Source organism: Palaemon carinicauda, chromosome 22, assembly GCF_036898095.1.
Source record: "Palaemon carinicauda isolate YSFRI2023 chromosome 22, ASM3689809v2, whole genome shotgun sequence".
In the NCBI taxonomy this organism is placed as follows: Eukaryota; Metazoa; Arthropoda; class Malacostraca; order Decapoda; family Palaemonidae; genus Palaemon; species Palaemon carinicauda.
Window position 1 is genome coordinate 11,408,088 of NC_090746.1, and position 22,718 is coordinate 11,430,805.

A 22,718-nucleotide genomic window follows, 5' to 3' on the forward strand; every position below is an offset into this window, starting at 1 on the left:
CTTAATTTTGTTCCTATACAGCAATCAACCTTCCCCTTGATGCTCTGCCTTTTTTTCCTATACAGCAATTGACCTTCTCCTTGATGCTCTGCCTTTTTTTCCTATACAGCAATTGACCTTCTCCTTGATGCTCTGCCTTTTTTTCCTATACAGCAATTGGCCTTCTCCTTGATGCCCTGAATTTGGTTCCTATACAGCAATCGACCTTCTTGATGCTCTTAATTTTGTTCCTATACAGCAATCAACCTTCCCCTTGATGCTCTGCCTTTTTTTCCTATACAGCAATCAACCTTCCCCTTGATGCTCTGCCTTTTTTTCCTATACAGCAATTGACCTTCTCCTTGATGCTCTGCCTTTTTTCCCTTACAGCAATCGACCTTCTCCTTGATGCTCTGCCTTTTTTTCCTATACAGCGATTGACCTTCTCCTTGATGCTCTGAATTTTGTTCCTATACAGCAATCGACCTTCTCTATGATACTCTGAATTTTGTTCCTATACAGCAATCGACCTTCTCTTTGATGCTCTGAATTTTGTTCCTATACAGCAATCGACCTTCTTGATGCTCTGCCTTTTGTTCCTATACAGCAATCGACCTTCTTGATGCTCAGCCTTTTTTTCCTATACAGCAATTGACCTTCCCCTTGATGCTCTGCCCTTTGTTCCTATACAGCAATCGACCATCTCTTTGATGCTACGAATTTTGTTCCTATACAGCAATCGACCTTCTTGATGCTCTTAATTTTGTTCCTATACAGCAATCAACCTTCCCCTTGATGCTCTGCCTTTTTTTCCTATACAGCAATCAACCTTACCCTTGATGCTCTGCCTTTTTTTCCTATACAGCAATTGACCTTCTCCTTGATGCTCTGCCTTTTTTCCCTTACAGCAATCGACCTTCTCCTTGATGCTCTGCCTTTTTTTCCTATACAGCGATTGACCTTCTCCTTGATGCTCTGAATTTTGTTCCTATACAGCAATCGACCTTCTCTATGATACTCTGAATTTTGTTCCTATACAGCAATCGACCTTCTCTTTGATGCTCTGAATTTTGTTCCTATACAGCAATCGACCTTCTTGATGCTCTGCCTTTTGTTCCTATACAGCAATCGGGCTTCTCTTTGATACTCTGAATTTTGTTCATATACAGCAATCAACCTTCTCTTTGATGCTTTGAATTTTGTTCATATACAGCAATCGACCTTCTCTATGATGCTCTGAATTTTGTTCATAAACAGCAATCGACCTTCTCTATGATACTCTGAATTTTATTCATATACAGCAATCGACCTTCTCTTTGATGCTCTGAATTTTGTTCCTATGCAGCAATCGACCTTCTCTTTGATGCTCTGAATTTTGTTCATATACAGCAATCGAACTTCTCTATGATGCTCTGAATTTTGTTCATAAACAGCAATCGACCTTCTCTATGATGCTCTGAATTTTGTTCATAAACAGCAATCGACCTTCTCTATGATACTCTGAATTTTGTTCATATACAGCAATCGACCTTCTCTTTGATGCTCTGAATTTTGTTCCTATGCAGCAATCGACCTTCTCTTTGATGCTCTGAATTTTGTTCATATACAGCAATCGAACTTCTCTATGATGCTCTGAATTTTGTTCATAAACAGCAATCGACCTTCTCTATGATGCTCTGAATTTTGGTCATAAACAGCAATCGACCTTCTCTATGATGCTCTGAATTTTGTTCATATACAGCAATCGACCTTCTCTTTGATGCTCTGAATTTTGTTCCTATACAGCAATCGACCTTCTTGATGCTTTGCCTTTTGTTACTATACAGCAATCGACCTTCTCTTTGATGCTCTGAATTTTGTTCCTATACAGCGATCGACATTCTCCTTAATGCTCTGCCTTTTCTTCCTGTACAGCAATCAGCTTTCTCCTTGATGCTCTGTCTTTTGCTCCTATACAGCAATGGACCTTCTCCCTGATGCTCTGCCCTCTGTTACTATACAGCAATTGACCTCCTTGATGCTCTGCCTTTTGTTACTATACAGCAATCGACCTTCTCCTTGTTGCTGTGCCTTTTGTTCCTATACAGCAATTGACCTTCTCCTTGGTGCTCAGTCTTTTGTTCCTATACAATAACCGACCTTCGCCTTGATGCTGTGCCTTTTGATACTATGCAGCAATCGGCATTCTCTTTGATGGCCTGCCTTTTGTTCCTATACAGCAATCGACCTTCTCCTTGATGCTGTGCCTTTTGATCATATACAGCAATCGACTTTCTTCTTGATGCGCTGTCTTTTGTTCCTATACAGCAATCGACTTCTTCTTGATGCTCTGCCTTTTGTTACTATGCAGCAATCGTCCTTCTCCTTGATGCGCTGCCTTTTGTTCTTATACAGCAATCGACCATCTCTTTGATGGTCTGACTTTTGTTCATATACAGCAATCGATTTTCAACTTGATTGTCTGTCTTTTGTCCCTATACAGCACTCGACCTTCTCCTTGATGCTCTGCCTATAGTTCCTATACAGCAATCAACATTCTCCTTGATGCTCGGCCTTTTGTTCCTATACAGCAATTGACCTTCTCCTTGATATTCTTCCTTTAGTTCCTATACAGCAATCGGCCTTCTCCCTGATGCTCTGCCTTTTGTTCTTATAAAGCACTCGACCTTCTCCTTGATGCTCCGTCTTTTATTCCTATACAGCAATTGGCCTTCTCCTTGATGCTCTGCCTTTTGTTCCTATACAGCAATCGGACTTCTCCTTGAAGCTCTAACTTTTGTTCCTATACAGCAATCGACCTAATCTTTGATGCTCTATCTTTTGTTCCTATAAAGCAATCGACCTTCTCCTCGATGTTCTGTCTTTTGTTCCTATACAGCAATCGACCTTCTCCTCGATGCTCTGTCTTTTGTTCCTATACAGTAATCGACCTTCTTGATGTTCTGTCTTTTGTTCCTATACAGCAATCGACCTTCTCCTCGATGTTCTGTCTTTTGTTCCTATACAGCAATCGACCTTCTTAATGTTCTGTCTTTTGTTCCTATACAGCAATCGGCCTTCTCCTTGATGCTCCACCTTTTGTTCCTGTACAGCAATCGACTTTCTCCTTGACGCTCTGTCTTTTGCTCCTATACAGCAATCGACCTCCTCCTTGATGCTGTGTCTTTTGTTCCTATACAGCAATCGACCTTCTCCTCGATGCTCTGTCTTTTGTTCCTATACAGCAATCGACCTTCTTGGTGTTCTGTCTTTTGTTCCTATACAGCAATCGACCTTCTCCTTGATGCTGTGCCTTTTGTTGCTGTACAGCAATCGACCTTCTCCTTGATGCTCTACCTTTTGTTCCTGTACAGCAATCGACTTCCTCCTTGATGCTCTGTATTTTGTTCCTATATAGCGATTGGCCTTCTACTTGATGCTCTACCTTTTGTTCCTGTACAGCAATCGACCTTTTCCTTGATGTTCTGCCTTTTGTAAGGTCTTCGCTAATAACTCCTATTAATGTAACGCCAGTCTTCCTAGCCTTGAAAATACTAACTTTTCTTAAACAAATCTATCACCAATTGCAAAACTATAATTTCATAACAGGAACAATGATGATATAAATAATGAAAAAGTTATATCAGTGAACCTATTTTTAAAATATTCTATTAATTGTTAATTATTTTTCATAGCATTTATTCATTTCTTGATTCCCTTTCCTTACTAGGCCATTTTTCCCTGTTGCAACCTTTGGGCTTATAGCCTCCTGCTTTTTCAACTAGGATTTTAACTTAGCTAATAATAATAAAATATAATAATAATAATAATAATAATAATAATAATATACCTTTTGGTAAACAGTGAAACCAATTACTACCCGTTTGATAGTTGATATCTAATACAAAAACTTATGTATGGACATATGTTGGAGGCATCTTTAGCCAGTTAAACAGAAATCAGATTTTTTTTTGTTAAAGATAGTAAGAAAAATGATGCTCAGGTAGATCCTCAAGTAGGTTTACCACTCTTTCGTTTGAAGAGAATAGGGTTCGATTACAGCCATAATATGGGGTAAAGATTTATTTATATTTGAGCACAATATTGTGTTGATTTTCATCCATACACAAACACACACAAACACACATATATATGTATTTTTATACATTTATGATCATATATATATATTTATATATCTATCTATCTATCTATATATATATGTGTATATATATATATATATATATATATATATATATATATATATATATATATATATATATAATATCACAAGCACACGTGATTTCAATCAATGTAAATATCACCCACGAATGGCATTTAATACCGAATTCTATCTTGGGAATATATATCCACTTGGAATTCATTTTATGGTAACAGCTTCTGGCCGGGTGGAGGTTCGAACCCACACCTGTTCGGCTGGAAACCATGCCTACAGTGACTCAACCGACTGAGCTATCAAGAGAGATGAAAAGGGTATGACAAATCTCCTTACATATTCCTGTCGAATTCAGGAATCTGTTCATAGACTTGAAATAAACCCATCACCACCATGATAGCTGAATCGTGAGTTTGCTACACGTGGTATTTCAAATGAACATATATCACAAGCACACGTGATTTAAATCAATGTAAATATCACCCACGAATGGCATTTAATACCGAATTCTATCTTGGGAGTATATATCCACTTTGAATTCACTTGGTACAGAGGCTATGGCACTACCCAAGACTAGAGAACAAAGGTTTGATTTTGGAGTGTCTTTCTCCTAGAAGAGCTGCTTACCATAGCTAAAGAGGAATGTGGCCACTGAACAATTACATTGTAGTAGTTAATCCCTTGGGTGAAGAAGAATTGTTTGGTAATCTCAGTGTTGTCAGGTGTATGAGGACAGAGGAGAATCTGTAAAGAATAGGCCAGATTTTTCGGTGTCTGTGTAGGCAAAGGGAAAGAACCGTAATCAGAGAGAAGGATACAATGCAGTACTGTCTGGCCAGTCAAAGGACCCCATAACCCTCCAGCGGTAGTATCTCAATGGGCGGCTGGTGCCCTGGCCAATATAATACCTACCATTAGTATAAAGTCTCCTCCATCTATTACTAAATCAATTGTTATGCCATCTTCTGCTTCTTTGCCTCCTTTCATGCCTTAATTACTTATCATTTTGTTGATAATATTTCCACTTTCATCCTTTAAACTTTAAAGCAAACCTCCTTTGGCGTTCTGTTCCAAGTGTTCTATTATTTAATTTGCTGTTTCTTCCTTTCTTTAGGTATAATTGTGTTTACGTATATCATGGGCTTTTATTTTTTTTTATTGTTTTGAATAGTTTTGCTAATTATAATCAAACTCTTGGATTTTACCTTCACTTTTAATTTTATCTCTGTTAGATTTTTCGTCTTCTTTGATAGTTTTCCTTGGTGTTATTTAGGAAGTTTTCCAATGCAAATTTAATTAAATCACTGTTCATTTCGTCTTTACTTACTTCCATTTCGTCATGTAGCTGGGAATACCTATTTTGTATGGTTAAACTTAATTTATCAGATTTTTGTCTCATAACAGGAGTGTCGATTTTCTATCTCAAAATTAATTTTTCCTTTATTTCCCCTTAAATCTAAAAATGTTTTCTTTTCGCCATTCTATGATGGCTTATTTTACAAGCAAGTCTCCTCTGTCATTACTTGTGCCTACTTGAAATTTACCTTCTGCTGATTCTCCTCTCTTCTTTGGACCTACTTTAACATTGAAATCACCCCCAAAAATCTAAATTGAGTCTTACATTTTTTTTTCATAGATATCTCCACATCTTCATAAAAAGTTTCTATTTCTTTCCCTTTGTGGGATGTTGTTGGTAAATACGTTTGAATTATCTTTAGTTTCTACTTCTTATTTAGTTTGATAATTAATCCTCCAATTTTATCACTAGTACTAAAAACTTTTTCCATGTCTCCCGCAAGATTTTTGATAGTAAGAAAACCCACTTCAATTTCTTTGTTCCTTTCATGTCATCTGAAGCAAAATATATTGACCTCTTTTAACTCAGTAAAACATGTCACAGTTCTTCTAATTTCACTAAATTCTATTATATCCCAATTTATTTATTTCAGCTCTTCTGGTAACATAACAGGATTTTTTTTCCCTAAACACGGTCTTAAGGTTGCATGTTGTAAGGTTGTTTCCAAAGGTGACCTGTTCTAGTCCAGAGATTTTTAACACCCCTGCAGTGGCATTTAGCTATCTGACATCTAGAGTAGTTGTTCCATTGCCGCTGGGGACTGAGGGCCAAGATGGGGTTGTGATATACATGTCTGGGTTTTGGCCACTTTTCATCACCACGCTGGCCACTGCAGACTGGTGATCCCTCACAGCAAAATAACCTAGTATGGGAGGCTGTAACTAGTATGGCTTTACTGATCACTGTGATGTGCAAACCCTTTCCCCTCGTTAAGGTATCCCCATTAAGGACTGAGAACTATGAAGCGTGAAGTCGGAGATGATGAATGGAGAAGTATTGAATTAAAAGCTCAAGAAAGAGACGACTGGCAATATCTACTTGAGGCCCTTTGCGTCAGTAGGCGTAGGAGGAGATGATAATGATGATAATACATACATATATAAATCTATCTATCTATATATATATGTGTGTATATATATATACATATATATATATATATATATATATATATATATATATATATATATATATATATATATATATATATAGATAGTTAGATAGATATTTATATAAATACATTACAACAACAGTAAGTAGATTAATTTTAGCATGAACAGATCTTTATAAGAGTGGTACAGCAATATTAAAACTACACAAAGGTAATGAAGAAATTCCCATTTAGAATGGAGTTAGAGATAGAGACTCTAGCTTTCTTAAATTTTTCAAAGTGTGCATAGAAGAAGTTTTAAAAATTTTAGATTGGGAAAATGTAGGAATTAACATTAATGGGGGAAACCTTAACAGCTTAAGATTTGCAGATGACATGGTTCTCTTTAGTGAATCATGGGAGGAAATACATAAGGTGGTAGAATATTTGAATAGAGAAACCAAAGATGTAGGACTGAAAATGACTATGAGTAAAACTAAGACAATGTTCAATGAAAATGCCGAGAGACGACAAATACGGATTATGAACGAACCTCTAGAGATTGTTAATGAATATACAGACAGACAGTAAGTGATTTTAAGGACAGGATAAACAAGGGAAGTAAAATGCCACTCTCTCTAAAATGAAAAATATGTAACCAGATGGTCCTACCAGTATTAATTTATGCATCAGAAACTTGGAGCCTTGCTATAGCCTTAGAACATAACCTCGTTACTAATCAAAGAGCAATGGAATGAATAATGATGGGATTAATACTAAGAGACTGAAAAAGAGCAACAGGGATATTAGAGTAAACTAAAGTAGAGGATATTCTAACATACAAGAAGAAGAAATGGACGTAGGCAGTACATATAATGAGAATAGCCACTAATTGATGGACACAAAGAATTACAGAATGGTCCCTAGAGATTACAAACGAGGGAGGGGAAGACAATATATTAACAAGATAAGAAAATTTACAGGTATAGACTGGTATAAAAGGACCATAATTAGTTAGGGGAGAGTTTTTATTTCTGAGTCCATTGTCCTGCAGTGCACTAGCAATGGCTGCTGCTGCTGATGATATATATATATATATATATATATATATATATATATATATATATATATATATATATATATATATATTTCTCCATAAGTATATTCTATATTCTATCTATCTATCTATCTATCTATCTATATATATAAATATATATATATATATATATATATATATATATATATATATATATATATATATCTACATAAGTATATTCTATATTCTATCTATCTACCATATCTTTTTCTTCAAATTTGGGAGGCAGCCAACATATAAAAAGAAAGAAAAGCGTATTTTTTCATCGTTCATTTCTACATTTTGAGGGATTTAGCAGAGTTTGGTTGGTACTGCTAGGGTGGAACAGCCTATCCTCCCCCGTCTTCCACCCTAAATTATGCTTCATAAGCTGGCTCGTCAACTGCTGCTACATCAGCGGTCATCAAAGGTGACCCAAGGTAAAAGAAGAGCCTATCAGAAGTGCGTCACAATTGCTCGTGTTTTCTTTCTATTTCTTGCACATTCTTTTGCCCTGTCCCATCTATTCTCCAGTCACGTAGGGCTTTCTGCACTTCATTAATTCACCGAAACTTAACTCTTGCAGTCATCACATTTTTTCAGCAGACAACCATTTTCCATCTTCATTACATGGCCAAACCACCTCAACACATTTATACTACCGCTAGAGAGTTATGGGATCCTTTGACTGGCCAGACAGTACTACATTGGATCCTTCTCTATGGTTACGGTTCATTTTCCTTCTGCCTACACACACACACACCGAATAGTCTGGCATATTCTTTACATATTATCTTCTGTCCTCATACACCTGACAACACTAACATTACGAAATAATTCTTCTTCACCTAAGGGGTTACCTACTGCACTGTAATTGTTCAGTGGCCACTTTCCTCTTGGTAAGGGTAGAAGAGACTCTTTAGCTATGGTAAGCAGCTCTTCTAGGAGAAGGACTCTCCAAAATCAAACCATTGTTCTCTATTCTTGGGTAGTGCCACAGCCTCTGTACCATGGCTTCCACTACCTAGGGTTAGAGTTCTCTTGCTTGAGGGTACACTCGGGCACACTATTCCCACTTATTTCTCTTCCTCTTGTTTTATTAAAGTTTTTATAGTTTATAAAGGAGATATTTATTTTAATGTTACTGCTCTTTGACTATTGTATTTTTCCTTGCTTCCTTTCCTCACTGAGCTATTTTCCCTATTGGAGCCCCTGTGCTTATAGCATTGTGCTTTTCCAACTAGGGTTGTGGCTTAGCAATTAATAATAATAATAATAATAATGTTACAAGCTACAACCCTAGTTGGAAAAGCAAGATGCTATAAGCCCAAGGGCTCCAATAGGGAAAAATAGCCCAGTGGGGAAAGGAAATAAGGAAATAAATAAATGATGGGAACAAATTAACAATAAATCATTCTAAAGACAGTAACAATGTCAAAATAGATATGTCATATATAAACTATTAACAACGTCAAAAACAGATATGTCATATATAAACTATAGAAAGACTCATGTCAGCCTGGTCAACATAAACACATATTAATAATAATAATAATAATAATAATAATAATAATAACAATAATAATAATAATAATAATAATAATAATAATAATATCCACTAGAGCTGCTAATTAATTTCCAACACCCATTCTCACCATCACTATTTCGTTCCTAACCCTATCTAATCGATATACAACAACATACTTCACTTCTCAGACAGTTCATGACTAACACATTCAGTTTCAGTGTCTCCGTCACTTGCATTCCCCACAACTCCGATCCATACATCACAGTTGGTACAATCACTTTCTCATATAGAACAATCTTTACATTTATTTCTAACCGTTTATTCTTTACCAGTCCTTTTACTGCCCCCAACACTTTACATCCTTCATTCATTCTCTGACGTGCACCTGCTTTCACTCCACCATTTGTAGCAACAACAGAACCAAAGTTCTAAAATTGACCTACTTCCTCAAGTAACTCCATTTAACCTGGTATTTAATCTAGCACTACCTTCCCTTCTACTGCATCTCATAACCTTACTGTTACACACATTAACATGCAACTTCCTTATCTCACACACTCTTCCAATCTCTGTCACTAATCGATGCAGCTTCTCTGAATCTGCAACCGATACAGTATCTTCTACAAACAACATCTGACTCACCTCACACTCAGGATCACTCTCATCTATCAGTTTCAATACTAAACCAAGCCCTAGAGCATTCACTGCTCTTAGAGCTCCATCAACAGGCAAATTGAACTACCATGGCAACATTACACATTCCTGTCTCAGCCCACTCTCACTGGAAACCCCTCACATACTTCATTCCCTATCCTAACATACACTTTACTGCCAAATGTATGCACTCCTCACTGCTTGCAGCAATATTCCATCAATTCCATATAACCTCATCGCATTCCACATTACATCCTTATCAACTCTATCATAAAGTTTCTCAAGCTTCATTAAGGCCAAATATACCTCCTTTCCTTTTACTAAATATTTCTGGCATATCTGCCTAACTATAAAAATCTGATCATACATCCCCTGCTTCTTCAAAAGCCACTCAGCACTTCGAAGATTGTATCATCCATTTTATCCATAATCCTATTAATTAACACTCAACAAACTAATAGCTCTAAAATTATAACACTCATCCACACCTCTCTTACCTTAGTATAGCGGAACAATACACACACACACCCAGTCGACTGGCACCATTAACAACATAAACATATATCAAACAATCTCACCAACCATTCAAGTACAGTCACATCCACTTCCTTTAACATCTCAGGCCTCAAACCATCCATACCAGGTACTTTTCCTGCTCTCCTTTCATCTAGTGCTCGCTTCATTGCCTCTCTTGTAATCTCTTTCTCTCCTTTTCTTCTCAAATTACTGGCTCTTCAAATACTTCAACAACAATACCATCTGCCTCCCCATTATTCTTAACATTCAGCAACCTTCAAAATATTCAGCCCACTCTTTCCTCGCCTCATCTCTTTTCAACTAACTTCCCTTTTCATCTCTCTCTGTGTCTCCATTACCCAATTCACTCTTCCTTACTCTACTTCTTTCCAAAACTTCTTATCCTCTTCATACGAATGAACTAATCCCTGACCCCACCTCCATTTAGCCGCCCTCTTTGCTTCAGCTACCTTAGGTTTTACTTCCACATTTTTCTTTCTCTATCTTTCATACTTCTCTATACAATTACTCTACAGCCTTTCTTCAAATGCCCTCTTTTTATCTTCCACCTTCATCTTCACTGCTTCATTCCACCACTTACTATCCTTCCTCATGCTGCCTCCAACAATCATCTTACCACACACATCACTTGTAAGCCCAACAGAATTTTCATTTACTAACCTCCTCTCTACAGATCATCAGTTTCCCTCACTTTCACCCTGTCTTATGCCACTTCCAACCTTCCTTGATATTCGTTTTTTACCTGTTTTTTTTTTTTTTTTTTTATTTCTTCACTACCTCCCTTTTATATACTCCTATTATATTTACCCACCTTTATGTTAAGACTAATTTTGCTTCAACCACAAAATGATCAGACTTACTGTTAGCCATAACCCTAAACACATGAACATCTTTCAAACTTCCCAACACTTCTTGCTATCAACACAATACCCTTTCCACCACTGTTCAATTTGCCACTTTTACCCATGATTACATATCTATATCTCTCTTCTTGTAAAAACTACTACTTATCACAAGCTCTCGTTCAGTACACATATCTAGCAGTCTCTCACCACTCTAATTTTCAGCTGGTATGCAATACTTCCCGATGCCTCCTTCTACGTCTTCAGCACAAACTTTGGCATTTAACTCACCAAACAAAACTACTTTATCTATTCTACTCAGTCCTTTTACACACCTATTTAACCCCATCCAGAATTCATTTTACTCTTCTCCTGTTTTCACACTACCCAGCCCATACGAACTAACAATAGCTCAGCATTCCCTGTCCATCCTAACCCTTACCTACATTAACATAGATGACATCTCCTTCCATTTTACTACTTTACCTATCATCCATTCAATCAGCAATAAAACTATACCCTTTCTTGTTATTTCCACCTGGTACTTCAGCAAACATCACTTCACTCTTCCCTTTTATCCTTGTAACACATGAGGCAAATATATCGATCTTTGTATGCCTAAACATACTTCTAATCACACATCTTTAACTCTCTATTGTAATATGTATGTACATATATATATATATATATATATATATATATATATATATATATATATATATATATATATACACACATATATATATATATATATATATACACACATATGTGTGTGTGGGTGTCTGTGTGTGTACTTATCTATATTATATATTTATGAATTACTTCGCTTATTTGTGATTTTGACAAAAATATGTATAACAGATTCAAACTCAATGATATAGTTACGGTCAAAACTCAAAGCGTACCTAATTAGATATTAATTGGTAATTATTGGCTTAATATTTGTATGCATAAAATTCCTATGTATGGCAAGCTATCATACACACAGGAATACATGCATATCGTACAAAAATCTGAATAGATAGTTAACATACCTGTTGTAATTATGGTAACATTAGTTTGTTCTGTAATGTGGTCTGTAGTATGAGCGTCTTTCTCTGTTATGACGAACTGAACGTGATCCTCCTCATTTTTAGTCTTAAGGATTTCTACCTCAACGTCTGTCCCGTGAAGTTGTGATGCCACGGCCTGTGGAGAGAATTTAATGCACTTTTCATAAAGTGGAAGTATATATGGGTTTTCTGAACATGTTCACTATCCAGAGGATCATAATTACCTCCATCAATGAAGTTGGAAGGAGGTTATTTTTTTCCCGTGTTTGTCTCTTTGTCCATTTTTTTGTTTGTGAACAACTTCTTGCCCTCAATTTTACTCAGAGAAGTGAAACTTTCGGGAATCAATTGTTACGTTGAGACGTGGAAAAAAATTCAATTTTGAAAGAAAGTCCTAGGTCAAAGGTCAAGGTCAAGGTCAAAGTCGAGCAATAGGTCAGCCGAGTTAACCCTAAACTTAACCGCAGGTTTGCACATGGTTGTCATACAGACTTCAAATAGGCCTATGGTTTAAATTAATTCTAGGAAAGGTAAGCAGGTTTCGAGAAATAAGTTGCCGTGGCAGAGGTATGCTCTCTACTGAGTGACCCTTTAGTTGCAAAATTTTTTATCGGTAAAAACATTCCAAGATTTAGTATCATAAATCTTTCATAGCAAACACAATGGTAATAAAATAATTATACATCTTGTGATGAATGGCAGTGCAATATATTCTCTGTGACTTGCCATATGCAATATGATTCGGTACTAACTAGTGGGGCACTAGGTAGGGCGCTTCCACGCGGAAGCTTATTTCTCGACCTTTTGCTCGATCTTGACCTTAATCTTTGACCTTAACATGTATTAATTGGCGCGGATTTTCATAAACAAATATGAAACAAGTTTAAAGTCTCTGTAACAACTATGTCCAAACTTATGGCTGATTACGTGATATGAACGTTTTGTTCGTCCGTAATCTTGACCTTTGTCCTTACAAAATCTAAGCATATTTAGCTTTTTACGTAAGTTTAAAATCCCTGCGAATTTCATTACTTTATGATTAAAATTGTGGATGTAAGGTTGATGACGGTAATTTGACCTTTTGCTTGACCTTGACCTTGACCTTGGACTGGACCTTCACCTTCGACCTTAACATGTATTACTTGGTGTGGATTTTCATACACTCAAATATGAACCCAGTTTGGAGTCTCTGTGACAACGATGTCCAAACTTATGGCTGATTACATGAATTGAACATTTTGCTTGACCGTGACATTGACCTTTGACCTTGACCTTCCAAAAATTTAATACTTTCCAGCTTTTTATAAAACGGTTAATTCCCACAAGTTTGAATACTCTACGATTAAAATTGTTACCAGGAAGCTGTTCACAAACAAACATACTCACACACAAAGAAACACACAAACAGGTGCGGAAACATAACCTCCTTCCAACTTCGTTAGCGGAGGTAACTAAGGAGAACTAACTCCTAAGCAGAATCAAATTTGTTCGAGATCATTAATAGGGATTGCATTAGATATGTTAACTCTTTACTTTCATATATTTTCTTTATATACCTGTTGATTCTGAAATTCCACAACAGTAGTGGGATTATTTCTACCGTCTATGTTCTTACATAAGCAATGAAGCTATATGTTAAAAAGAATTCTGTTTGAAAGACATCACCAAAAACCAAAAAGGAATATCTCAGGCACTGTGAAGTGTACGTAAAGATATAAAAATTCAAGTCCCCATGATTCCTATGGTCTTCACTGTATAGTAAACTTCTACTTCTACTTATTCCAGTGATCTAAATCTTTCACTATGAATCAAACCATTCTGGATATTACTCTAACGCTACAACCATTATTGAAAACACGATAACGAGGAGACAAGCATATTTCAAAGCATATTTGACTACTTGTACCCTTGAAAATTATGCAGGAATGCAATAACACAAAATTTAATAATAAATTTTGTCCCATTTTTCATAAAAGCTCCTCTGCTCTCAAGAGGTTAACTACTGCACCATAATTGTTCAGTAGCTGCTTTCCTCTTGGTAAAGGTAGAAGAGACTCTTTAGCTATGGAAAGCAGCTCTTCTAGGACACTCTAAAATCAAACCATTGTACTCTAGTCTTGGATAAGGCCATAGTCTCCGTACCATGGTCTTCCGTTGTCTTGGGTTAGAGATCTCTTTGTTTACGGGTACACTCTTTACTCGGGCACATTATTCTATCTCGTTTCTATTCTCTTGTTTATTTTGAAGTTTTTATCCTCTTGTTATTTTCAAGTTTTTATAGTTTATATAGCAAAGATTTATTTTAATGTTGTAATTATTCTTAAACTTCTCTCATAGTTTTTCCTTATTTCCTTTCCTCACTGAGCTATTTTCCCTGTTGGAGCCCTTGGGCTTATAGCATCCTGGATTTCCAACTAGGGTTGTAGCTTCGCAATCAATAATAATAATAATAACAACACCAAATATAATAATATATTTTATTACATTTTTCATAAAAGCTCCATAGAAATCTGAAAGGGAACCGACGGGAGAAAAGACAACAGTCGTTTCGTTCAATCAGTCTTTGTTGCAGGAAGAAGTTTGGCTCCGCCTCTCGTTGTGGGTCGTCCTTACCAATGGCATCATTCCAGAATGAATCTCTCCTCTACTGGGCAACTTTCCAAACTCCGACACACCGTCCAACAAAGCCATCCTTTACCTTCATCCTAAACCCCATCACTCTCTCTCTCTCTCTCTCTCTCTCTCTCTCTCTCTCTCTCTCTCTCTCTCTCTCTCTCTCTCTCTCTCTCTCTCTCTCTCTCAAATGAGTTCAAGTAACACGGTAAATGAGTTCAGGAATGAGTTAGACAAGATCATAAGAACTCTCCAAATGCTTAAATTAAACTAAATCGCTCTACCAAAGAGCAAATGAGGTCTCCGTGGATGGACTAAAAAGTCTTTGAGACATCTAAAATTCTTGTAACAAACTCTCTCTCTCTCTCTCTCTCTCTCTCTCTCTCTCTCTCTCTCTCTCTCTCTCTCTCTCTCTCTCTCTCTCTCTCTCCAATCAACGCCAAAGACTGATTCCTTACGGAGGTTAATTTTTTTGCTTTTGTGCATATCAATGGTATCTACATATTTTGCATAAATGCGTTTATTTACTGTTGCAATCCACAGATTTTTCCTGATTTTGTCATTATATTCTTCTCTGTGTGTATATACTGTGTCTGTATGTATATACAGAATATACATATATATACACACATATATATAAATAATAATGATAATAATAATATTAGTATATATCCACAAACACAGACATTTTAATACAAACACACACACACATATGATAACTAATTCTCACAAACCACTAACCTATATCTCATTTGATAGCTCAGTGCTACGTTTACATTCTGAAGGATAAATCCTGGTCGGGGAGAAGTCATAACAAAAGGTTATACTCTTCGGTATTCAATCCTGAGGTAGAAACTACCGCTAAAGAGATATGGGGTCTTTTGACTGGCAAGGCATTGCATTGCACATTTCTTTCTAGTTACGGCTCATTTTCCTTTTGCCTACACATACACCGAATAGTCTGGCCCATTGTTTACATATTCTCCTCTGTCCTCATACACCTGACAACAGTGGGATTACCAAATAAATCTTCTTCGCTCAAGGGGTTAACTACTGCACTGTAATTGTTCAGGGGCTAATTTCCTCTTGGTAAAGGTAGAAGAGACTCATTAGCTATGGAAACAGCTCATCTAGGAGAAGGACACTCCAAAATAATTTTTTTTTCTCTAGTCTTGGGTAGTGCCATAGACTTTGTACCACAGTTTTCCACTGCCTTGGGGTAGACTTCTCTTTCTTGAGGGTACACTCGGGCACACTATTCTATCTTATTTCTGTTCTTCTTGTATTTTTTTAAGTTTTTATAACTTCTTCATGAAATATTTATTCTAATGTTGTTACTATTCTTGAAATATTTCATTTTATTGTTAATCAATTCTCTTGTAGTTTATTTATTTTGTTATTTCCTTTCTTCACTGGGCTATTTTCCCTGTTGGAGCCCCTATGCTTACAGCATCTTTCTTTTCCAACTAGGGCTGTTGCTAACAAGTAATAATAATAATAATCCATTTGATGTCCGATGCTATGTTTTAATTTGGAGTGTGCCTTTCCTCTAAAAGAGCTCCAAAGCAAGTGCAGATGAAAGCTGTGGCCCCAAAGTAAGTGCAGATAGAAGCTGCAGTGCCAAAGCAAGTCCAGATAGAAGCTGTTTCCCCACAAAAGGTTCAAATAGAAGTTGTGGTCCTCAAAGCAAGTCCAGATAGAAGATGTGGCCCCAAAGAAACTCCAGGTAGAAGCTGTGGCCCCAAAGAAAGTCCACATAGACGCTGTAGCCCCAAAGCATGTACTGATAGAAGCTGTGGCGCCCAAGCAAATCCAGATAGATGTGGTCCCAAAGAAAGTCCAGATAGAAGCTGTGGCCCCAAAGGAAGTCTACATAGTATATGTGACCCCAAAGAAGGTTCAGATAGACGTTGTGGTCGCAAGGAAAGCGCATATAGATGCTATGGCCCCAAAGCAAGTCCCGATAGAAGCAGTGGCCCCAAAGCAAGACCTGATAGAAGCTGAGGCGTCAAAGAAAGACCTGATAGAAGCTGTGGCCCCAAAGGAAGTCTACATAGTATATGTGACCCCAAAGAAGGTTCAGATAGACGTTGTGGTCGCAAGGAAAGCGCATATAGATGCTATGGCCCCAAAGCAAGTCCCGATAGAAGCAGTGGCCCAAAGCTAGTTCTGATAGAAGCTGAGGCGTCAAAGAAAGACCAGATAGAAGCTGTGGCCCCAATGAAGGTTCAGATAGAAGTTGTGGCTCCCAAAGCAAGTCCAGGTAGAAGATGTGGCCCAAAAGAAACTACAGACAGATGTGGCACCAAAACAAGTCTTAAATTAGTGCATGGTGCAAATTATGGGGTTTGAAATTGAATCCTAACTAACCTCAAAGTATGATTATAAGCAGGCCAAGGACCGTGGCTCCTCAACATCCGGATCTCAGCATTGATAATGTTTCTTTAACTTTGTATGAATTAAAATTTTTCGTGTGATTCTTGACAGCATATTTACTTTCGAGAAGCACATTGGGTCTGTGTCTTCCTCCATAGCACATAAAATTGGCCTATTGAGGAAGTCTTTCAAGATTTTTGGTGATCAATATATTCTAAAGAAGTGTTTTAATTCTTTCCCTTTACCTTGTTTTCTAGTATTGTTGTCCTGTTTGGTGTTCAGCTGCTGATTCTCATCTTAATTTGTTGGACAGGAACTTACGGTCTATTAAATTTCTTATTCCTGATTTTAGATATTAATCTCTGGCACCGTCGTTCAATTAGTTCATTATGCATGTTGCATAGATTTTTAATAATTCTGACCATCCTTTGCATTCAGATCTTCACGGACAGTTCCATCCTGTTTGTAATACTAGGTATGCAGTTAATCCTAATAGTCAGGGCTTCTCCATCACGAGGCTCAATACGACATAGTATTCTAAAAGTTTTATTCCACCTGTGACCAAGTCGTGGAATGATCTCACTAATCGGGTGGTAGAATCAGTAGAACTTCAAAAGTTCAAACTCGCAGCAAATGTTTTTTTTTATGTTGAAACAGACTTACATAAGTCCTTTTATAGTTTATATATCAAATACCTGTTATAATGTTGTTAATGTTTTTAAAATATTTTATTTTAATTTTTCATTACGTCTTATATCGTTTAATTATTTCCTTATTTCATTTCCTCACTGGGCTATTTTTCCCTGTTGGAGCCCTTGGGCTTATAGCATCTTGCTTTTCCAACTAGGGTTGTAGCTTGGCTAATAATAATAATAAAAATAATAATAATAATAATAATAATAATAATAATAATAAATAAAAGTTTTGGCCTCAAAGGTAGTCCAGATAGATGTTGCAGCGCCCAAAGAAACCCTCAGATAAAAGCTGTGGCCCCAAAGCACAGGATCTGACATAGACATAACTGACGGTCATGACCAAGCAACTAAAAACACCGGAAAGATCTCTCGTTATAATTGTGGACAAGGCACACGTCTCCAAAGGGAGGGCGTAGAGAGATCAAGAGGAGACTGGAAATAACAAATAAAAAAATTAGTGGTCAAGGAAAATGGGGTTGTGCACGAGACAACGGGACTTCACAGCCTACACAATGAACCCGGTCATGAACATAGTCAGTGTTATTATTAATAGCTAAGCAACAACAACAAGAACAGCAACAGCAGCAACAACAACAACACACACATACACACACACACACACACACACACACACACACACACATATATATATATATATATATATATACTATATATATATATATATATATATATGTGTGTGTGTGCGAACGTGGTGAGCATGTATGCATACATCCATATATTTATCTAGGAGGGTTAACTTATTCTTGCTGATAACTCGAATGAGTTATTTCTAAATTTCGTCAAGTCTGAAAAAGTTTGAGCAAAATCTAAATGCCATTGTGAAAAAAATGCTTTCATAAATAGCCTACGTATGTTAACGACAATTGTTCCTTGTTGCCTGATATATCCATAAATGTAAAATATCGTATCCCATATCTTAGTAAAAGACGGGGTAATAAAAAGCAACACATTCAGAGCACCCTGGTATAATGCGTCAATTTTTTTGATTAATGGCTTCAAAAGACCTATTTTCAAAACCTTTAATGGTTTCTTTTGTGTGTTTACTCGATTCATGGCGGTTACAAATTCACCTTTGAAAGAATTTGTCTGTTGGTATTATTTCTTCTTAAAGGTAGATCTTCATACGTGTTATATTGGTTGAAATGTTTTGTTGTGAATTTTGATAAAAGCAACAACAGTCAAAAGGCCAAATCATTATCAATTCCTACGCCTATTGACGCAAAGGGCCTCGGTTAGATTTCGCCTGTCGTCTCTATCTTAAGCTTTTAATTCAATACTTCTCCATACATCATCTAATACTTCGTGCTTCATAGTCCTCAACCATGTAGGTTTGGGTCTTCCAACTCTTCTGGTGCTTTCTGAAGCCCCAGCTGAACGTTTGGTGAACTAATCTCTCTTGGGGAGTGCGAAAAGCATGCCGCAACCATCTCCATCTACCCCTCATCATTATCTCATCCACATATGGCAGTAATATCTCTTAAAGTTTCAAAAGCCAATAGTCAGGATGAAATAATTATACATGAAATTTCCATTTTACATTCAGGATCTGAAGATATTTTTAAGATTTTTAAGATATGGATACCTTTAAGATATGAGAGAGAGAGAGAGAGAGAGAGAGAAGAGAGAGAGAGAGAGAGAGAGAGAGAGAGAGGAGAGAGAGAGAGAGAGAGAGTCTTCGATAAAGGAGGTATTTGGAAAATTTTCAGGATTAGAAAAGGATGAATTAGGTTTATTAAAAATATTTCAATATTATTAAAAAAACGTGGTGTCTAGAAAAGGCATAAAATATAAAATTCTAGAATTATGGAATTCCTAATGGATATAGACATCTAAAATGAATATGAAAATTAAATCCTCACAAAATTTGTGTCGTTAGTGAATATAACCATTTAATATTAATTGCCAATGGTATTTTCAAAATTTCGTGTTACAAAATGTTACACTGTTCGTGAAAATCCTTTTCATTTTGAAATCAACCTCTTTAATTAATATTCTTGAGCACACAAGATAGAGAAGCGGGTAAAAATATTTCAGGCCTCTATTTTGTTTCTTATCTCGCATCATATTGATCGATACGAGAGAGAGAGAGAGAGAGAGAGAGAGAGAGAGAGAGAGAGAGAGAGAGAGAGAGAGAGAGAGAGAGAGAGAGAAGCTGAGGAATGTTTTAACGATCACCTCACCAGCGGAAAGGTTTTTGCACTTTCGTGAAAAGTTTCATCAGAAATCGCAAAAAAACAAATGACGTGGAAGTGAGAGACTTTTTTTTTTTCCTCTTCTACTGTTTATGTATGAAAGCTTCCATTCTGAGGGTGCAATCACCAGATGGTTTACTGCTATGGACCAGAAGGAGATGCTGAGCGAGGAAGACTTTATTTTTGCTAACTTCAAATAATTTCAATTCATTGTGTTATTCATCCTTTTGACGATGTCTGTTTGCCTCTTTCAGAGATCGAAGTATATCTCGAGGCTAAATTAAAACAACCTCATCTCCATCTTGTTCCAGTTATTCCTCGTTCACTCTCAGCTGTCAATAGCCAAGAACAAAAGATAAAGCATCCCATATCTCTCTCTCCTCTCTCTCTCTCTCTCTCTCTCTCTCTCTCTCTCTCTCTCTCTCTCTCTCTCTCTGGAAATGGAAAATTGATCTTTCAGAGAGTCTCTCTCTCTCTCTCTCTCTCTCTCTCTCTCTCTCTCTCTCTCTCTCTCTCTCTCTCTCTCACACACACACACTTTGGGAATGAAAATTGATCTTTCAGAGAGAGAGAGAGGAGAGAGAGAGAGAGAAGAGAGAGAGAGAGAGAGTCTCTCTCCTCTCTCTCTCTCTCTCTCTCTCTCTCTCTCTCTCCTCTCTCTCTCTCTCTCTCTCTTTCTCTCTCTCTCTCTCTCTTTCTGGAAATGAAAATTGATTTTTCAGAGATAGAGTCTTTCTCTTTCTCTCTCTCTCTGGAAATACAAATTGATCTTTCAGAGAGAGAGAGAGAGAGAGAGAGAGAGAGAGAGAGAGAGAGAGGAGAGAGAGAGAGAGAGAGAGACCTTTGAGTCTATATTTTCTTCTTCACTCAGAGGTTAGCTACTGCACTATAATTGTTCAGTGGCTACTTTCCTCTTGGTAGGGGTAGAGGAGATTCTTTAGCTATGGTAAGCAGCTCTTCTAGGAGGACACTGCAAAATCAAACCATTGTTCTCTAGTCTTGGATAGGGCCATGGCCTCTCCTGCTGTCTTGGGGGGAGTTCTCTTGCTTGAGGATACACTTGGGCACACTTTTCTATCCTATTTCTCTTCCTCTTACATTTTTTTTTTAGTTTTTATAGTCTATATATAAAAGATCTGTTTTAATGTTGTTACTATTATTAAAATATTTTATTCTATTGTTAATTAATTCTCTTGTAGTTTATTTACTTATTTTCCCTGTTGGAGCCCTTGGGCTTATAGCTTCATGCTTTTCAAACTAAGGTTGTAGCTTAGCAGGTAATAATAATAATAAACGCTGGATTAGAGATTGTGAGGCGGACTTTTGGTATAGAAAATATGAGGAAAATGTAAAGGAAATGTGTACAGTGCATAGCAGAGGCTTTGAAAAGTAATCATAAAGGACTAAGGATTTAGTAGAAGGATAGAATGTAAAGTTTGAGCACGTATCCAAAACAATTTCAAATAAAAAATGGGATTATTTGTTTTATTTTTGTATAGTACCCTAACTTGTCTTTGCTTTCTAACTGTGAAGAATTAATAACATCTTTGGAGTTAATATTACTATTACTAATTATGATTCTAGCGAAAATTTTCATCCCAATTAGATTTTTATCAACCTCATCAACAGTTATGGCTGAAGGCAGCTATAACATCACTAGTAAAGAGTAAATGTGATTGAAATCCCTACAATTTTAAAAATTATCACTCGATAATAGTTTCCGTACCTCTTATTTTCTAGTTAAATTGCATATTGATACACTTGAGCTCCCTTCTTCTATACTGAGATGGGGAATTATTCAATACAACTTAAAAAAGATTGCAAAATACTACTCGAAGAAGATGCATGAAGAAGAGACAAAATGTCTTAAATATGCTTTTATACCTAATCATCTGTATAAAATTTGGATTGAGAATTTAAATCCTTTTGCATCCTTCTCCCAGATTTACTTTACAGAGATCACGAGTTCTCTGATTAATTGGTTCAGTCCCCAGCTTCCCCTTGCCGTCTTCAACTTTCCCCAATTCCTTTAACTTCACGTCTTCTAATTATAGCCTTAACACTTTCTTAATAGGCCCCCTTTGCTACAATAACATATGCTTGACGTCAAAACAGGCCCGGTACTACACACGTTGACGTACCAGGTACGTCATTTACAAATATAAAACTTATAGAAGTTAAAATGACCCGTATATTCTACAAAAGAGTAGCACATGGTTGCATATCACACCTAGTTAATTTCACTAAAAAGGCTCCTCCGCTTCCTCCTTTCTTCAGCAAAAAAAAAAAAAAAAAAAAAAAAAAAAAAAAAAAAAAAAAAAAAAAAAAAAAAAAAAAGCTTGGGATTCTAGACGTTATTCCTGATCATGTACAAGCTATTTTAATCTGTTATTATGATACCATGTGGAGTCACACCACTCTCTCTAGTCAATGGCGACATTCCCTCCGTGAGGCATTACTCTAAAACTACTGACACCCGCCCCCAAGCTTAGAGAAATAAGGGATCCTCACATCTCAACCCCCCTACCAACTGAAACACTTGCGATTCTAGCCTTTA

At 36.7% G+C, this 22,718-nt stretch overlaps 1 protein-coding gene across 1 annotated transcript in view; it reads right to left on the bottom strand.

The window, feature by feature from the left end:
• The window catches only part of Gycbeta100B (guanylate cyclase soluble subunit beta-1-like), an 880,554-nt gene that overhangs the window by 173,748 nt on the left and 684,088 nt on the right, over nt 1-22,718 (bottom strand). The window contains exon 6 of the mRNA XM_068345488.1: nt 12,247-12,400. Coding sequence (XP_068201589.1) covers nt 12,247-12,400 — 154 coding nt within the window. The remainder of the gene's footprint in view (nt 1-12,246; nt 12,401-22,718) is intronic.